At 35.9% G+C, this 5,033-nt stretch overlaps 1 protein-coding gene across 1 annotated transcript; it reads left to right on the top strand.

Annotated features, from left to right (window-relative positions):
* On the top strand, nucleotides 355-4,021 carry LOC109223627 (GDSL esterase/lipase APG). The gene is made up of 5 exons (XM_019388008.1): nucleotides 355-653; nucleotides 1,573-1,703; nucleotides 2,013-2,246; nucleotides 3,013-3,268; nucleotides 3,579-4,021. Exons 1-5 carry the CDS (start codon nucleotides 407-409, stop codon nucleotides 3,773-3,775), a joined length of 1,065 nt encoding a protein of 354 aa, XP_019243553.1. The 5' UTR covers nucleotides 355-406; the 3' UTR covers nucleotides 3,776-4,021.

Genomic DNA, 5,033 nt, shown 5'->3' with positions numbered 1-5,033 from the left:
ATTGTTATATGTTATACTTTAGGTTGAAGCTCTGTGGTAGTATTAAGACAAAGGATAAGTAATCCCAATCACTTCGTATAAGTGAAGTTTGAGGAGATTAGAATTTACACATTCTTACTCTTATTTTAGAAGAACAAAAAGACAATTTTCGATAGACCCTCGTCAATATCCTAACCTTATAACATAAGATGAAATTAAGAGATTTCCTAGGTATTTTTACCTTAGTTTTACCATCTTGTGAATTAATACCACTTAACTACTTCCAAAGCGGCATTAAAGGCTAGCTCAACCTTCATCTCCCATCTTGAATGCACAATTATTGATCCTAGGTCGGTACTGACATGCACTTGGCTTTACTATAAAAGTTTTTGAGTGGAAAATCTCAAACACATAATAGTCTTGGAAAATGGGAATCCAAAAATTGGCATTGATCTTTGTGGCGTTATTGGGTTTTGCCAACCGTCTGAATGCTCAAGATTCGACTACCCTTGTTCCGGCAATCATTACATTTGGCGATTCAGCTGTGGATGTAGGAAACAATGACTACATTCACACTCTTTTTAAGGCCAATTATCCTCCTTATGGAAGGGATTTTGTTAATCGTCAACCTACTGGAAGATTCTGCAATGGCAAATTAGCCACTGATATCACTGGTAAGTACTCCCTCCCGTTCACAATAAGTGACTAATTTTTTTTTATTTGATCTAAAATAAGTACTTTATTTATATGATTAAGAAAAAAATTTATTTGTGTTTTTCAAAATTATGCTTATGTACGTACCCCTAAAAAGTCTTTTACTCATCACATTTAATGAAGGGTAATTTAGTTACACTAACTATTTTTGTCTAGAATTTAGTATTTTCTTAATGAGTGTGCCCAAATTGGTCACTTATTGTGGACCGGAGGGAGTATACAAGTAATAGTTAGCCATCCTGAAATAAAATCTTATGGGTTCAACTTTTAAGGATTTTAGCATTAAAATTATTATATTTTAAAAGTTATGGGTTTATATTTATTATTTTTGCAATTTTTTTTAATTTTTAAATACTACTCCCTCCGGTCCAAAATAAGTGATTTTTTAGTTGTTTTCACACAGATTAAGAAATCAACCCTTTAATATTAATTAGAAATGAAATTGAGCATATTAGCCTTTACTATCTCTTCACATAAACACTCCTAACACATACTCCAACACTATTTACTCCAAGGGCAATGTAGAAAAAAAATAATTAATTCATTCTCGAAATCTGGAAAAATAACTTATTTTGGACCACAAAAAAAAATCAAAAAATCACTTATTTTGGACCAAAAAAATTATAATTTTTTTACTTTGCGTCAAAAGTTACGAATTCAGTTTAACCCGTCAGTGAAACACAACATCCGCCTCTGCCACAGAGTAATTAGTACTACAATATGTAGTCCATTATTCGTGGGGAACTCACTTGCTCGACTAAATTCGCGCCGTAGAATGCCTATTGTTGGGAATTTTAGCATTTTCTATTGAGGAGAACTTGTATTCTGGCTCGAATTCGAACATTTTTTTAATTTTTAATAATTTATTTATTGTTGCAGCTGATACTCTTGGTTTCACCACTTACCCACCCGCATATCTGAGCCCCCAAGCATCAGGCAAAAATCTTCTTATTGGTACTAATTTCGCTTCTGCCGCTGCTGGCTATGATGATAAAACTGCCATCCTCAACGTAAGTCTAAGTACAAACACTCTGTATATTTATTTTTATTTGGTATCATATTGGTCCGATATGAGTATAAATAATAAAGGGGAGCTTGGTGTAATTGATAAAGTTGTTGTTATGTGACTAGGAGGTCACGGGTTAAAGTCGTACGTGGAAATAGCCTTTGTAGAAATGTAGGGTAAAGCTGCGTACAATAGACCCTTGTGGTCCGGCCCTTCGGCCTTCCCCAGACCTCACGCATAGCGGGAACTTAGCGCACCGAACTACCCTTTGCGTAATTGTTGGGGCTAACTGTTTTGATAAATCTTGGTGCAGCATGCAATTCCATTGTCAACACAGATGCAATATTACAAGGAATACCAAGCCAAGCTAACAAAAGTTGCAGGCAGCCAAAAAGCGGCATCAATCCTAAAGGATGCACTCTACATATTAAGTGCAGGAAGCAGTGATTTCTTGCAGAATTATTACATTAATCCTTATATTAACAAACTCTATACTCCTGATCAGTACGGTTCTTATCTTGTTGGCATCTTCACTAGCTTTGTCAAGGTTGGTTATTTTGCTTCTAATTATTAGTTTCAGCATTTCTACATTAACGATAGCTGATGTTGCAGACAAATTAAGTTTATATGGAATAGATCCATCTAACTTAAAGTTGTAATTTTGATATCTAATAATTTTTTAGTAAACGTGGCAAATGAGCGGGTTGGATCAAACTCGAGCAGTTAAAACGGGTCAAATCAATAAATAAATCATGATCCAACTCAGTTCAATGTTTGGTTGTTAAAATTGGTTGGGTCAATATTAAATAACAAGTCATAACCCAATTCCCCTACAATGACCCAACTCTCTTTTCGTTTTTTTTCTTCTTCTTTGCTTTTTGAAAATAAAAAAGAGTGAAAATTAATGTCTTTCTCTTTGAATTATTACTAGCTTAAGTTCTTCCAAATTTACATAAGACTCAATCTCAAAATTGTATATTATATCCTTGGATTTGGGTTGCATTTGATCGATCATGTACTTGTGTTAAACTATCACTACATGTTGTTCCTTTCACCTTGTTTTTTTTTTATTTGTTCTCGTTACCGCTTGTTGCGACCGCTCTATTTTTATTTTTTCTCGTACCAAGGGTCTACTGGAACAGCCTTTCTACATTCATTATAGGGGTAATGTCTGTGTACTCACTACTCTGAGACCCCACTTGTAGATTTCAACTTGTTGATCAAATTAGATTGATTTGATTTTTACTATATAAAAAAAAGAGTTCAGTTTTCACCTCTGTTTTTTACTGAACGGTCCACAACTATGTAAACAGGATTTGCATGCCCAAGGAGCAAGGAGAATTGGAGTGACTTCACTACCACCATTGGGTTGTCTTCCTGCTGCTAGAACTTTGTTCGGATTTCACGAGAGTGGATGTGTCTCAAAAATCAATACAGATGCCCAACAATTCAACAAGAAGATGAATTCAGCTACTACACAATTACAAAAGCAACTTCCAGGCCTTAAGATTGCTATCTTTGACATTTTCCAGCCCCTGTATGACCTCGTCAAATCTCCATCAGACCACGGTACGTAAATATTCCACATCCTCTCCTATATAATACTTACATATATGGTAAATCGACACGTCCTTTCATTATTTTTTTAGCCGAGGGTCTATCGGAAACAGTCGCACTTCTAGGGTAGGGGTAAGGCTGTGTACATCTTACGCTCCTCGGACCCCACTCGTAGGAACTCCCTGGGTTGTTGTTGTTGGTAAATCGACACATAGAAGTCGAGTTGTGATAATAGAAGTACTTTGTCTGAGATAATTTACTAGCACTGCTTGTACAAAATCCTACGTATGGTACTGTTACTGACATACTTTTCCGTGATTAGGATTCACGGAAGCAAATAGAGGCTGTTGTGGAACAGGAACAGTGGAGACGACGTCGTTATTGTGCAACCCAAAATCACCAGGGACTTGTAGCAATGCAACTCAATATGTGTTTTGGGACAGTGTACATCCATCTCAAGCTGCTAACCAAGTCCTAGCTGATTCACTTATCATCCAAGGCATCAACCTTATTGGATAATTGAACAAAATTTAAATTATTGTTACTGTTATCTTTCTCTTGAGTTTAATGTATAAGTATTTCTTAAAGTTACCACGTTCATTTTCTTTTGTTTCTGGGGTTTCTTGTTTACTTGTTTCTGGGAGATGAAAACATTGTCCTGTATTGTTTAATATTTTTCTTTTATTAATGAGAGTACCATGTGTTGTGTTGGAAAAAAAATGTACTAAGGAACATTTGAACTGAAAAGTCTCCTTTTTCTTTTAATGTTTATGGGACTGAGGTCTCGTTCTGCAAAAGCTGGCTTGCGAATTCCATTTGTCTGTAGTATATACTCACTACTTTTTTTTTCATAATAAAACCATAAAAGAATACTACCAAAGGATGTGGTGCAGTTGATGGATTTCTCTTCCCTAAAAAACAAGAGGTCTCGGGTTTGAGCCCAGGTATGCAAAAACCTTGGTAGGGAGCGTTTTTTCCCGAATGAGGCCCTACCCAGTGCGAATACGGATATAGTCGGGCTACAATGTGGGTAACGAATGCCGGGTGAATAACCAAAAAAAAACATAAAAGAATAGCAATGGTATAAGGAAAAATTATTCCCGGAAGCATTTACCTAGATGAAAAATTGTTTTCTTTTTCATCTAGCCCCCTAGATCTTGCGTAGGGGTGGCAATTTGAGCCCAAACCCATTTAACTCGCCCAACCCGCCCAGAGATTAATGGGTTGGGTTACAAACATTTTAGCTCATTAACCCATTATATTTTATAGCTCATTCTGACCCATTAAGCAGCCCAAATACAACCCATTAAACTCACCCAATACAAAAAGGTATCTCAACCCAACTTATATAGAAATTTATTTAGTTGCCCCAATTTTACTTTTTTTGTATTTTTAATTTTATGTTCTTTTGTTTTTCTGCACCATCTACCCCCCTCCCTCCCCCTTCCGCCGCAAAACCCTCCTCCCTTCAAAAAATTTGTATTTTCAATTTTCTGTTTTGTCTTTTGCACCATCCACCCCCCCCCCTCCCCTTAAATTTTTTTTTGTTATTTTTAATTTTCTATTTTTTTTTGTCACCACCCACCCACCCCACCCTGCCTTCCCCTCCCCCCTCAAAACAATTTTTTACTTTTTATTTTGTATTTTAATTTTCTGTTTTTTTCTGCACTACCCCCCCCTCCCCCACCACCACCACCACCCGCAAACCCTTAAAAAAAAAATTTACTTTTATTTTAATTTTTAATTTTTTGTTTTTTTATTTTTCTGCATCACTCAC

The sequence above is a fragment of the Nicotiana attenuata genome, chromosome 3 (assembly GCF_001879085.1).
Source record: "Nicotiana attenuata strain UT chromosome 3, NIATTr2, whole genome shotgun sequence".
Classification (NCBI taxonomy): Eukaryota; Viridiplantae; Streptophyta; class Magnoliopsida; order Solanales; family Solanaceae; genus Nicotiana; species Nicotiana attenuata.
Note: the sequence above shows the minus strand (reverse complement) of the source record. Positions and strands in the feature narration are given on the sequence as shown.

Bases quoted from the DNA above. Each gene is read 5' to 3' on its own strand.
- LOC109223627 (XM_019388008.1), top strand. From the start codon at position 407: ATGGGAATCCAAAAATTGGCATTGATCTTTGTGGCGTTATTGGGTTTT. The intron at 1,704-2,012 runs GTAAGTCTAAGT...ATCTTGGTGCAG, and splicing joins ATAAAACTGCCATCCTCAAC to CATGCAATTCCATTGTCAAC. The intron at 3,269-3,578 runs GTACGTAAATAT...TTCCGTGATTAG, and splicing joins CAAATCTCCATCAGACCACG to GATTCACGGAAGCAAATAGA.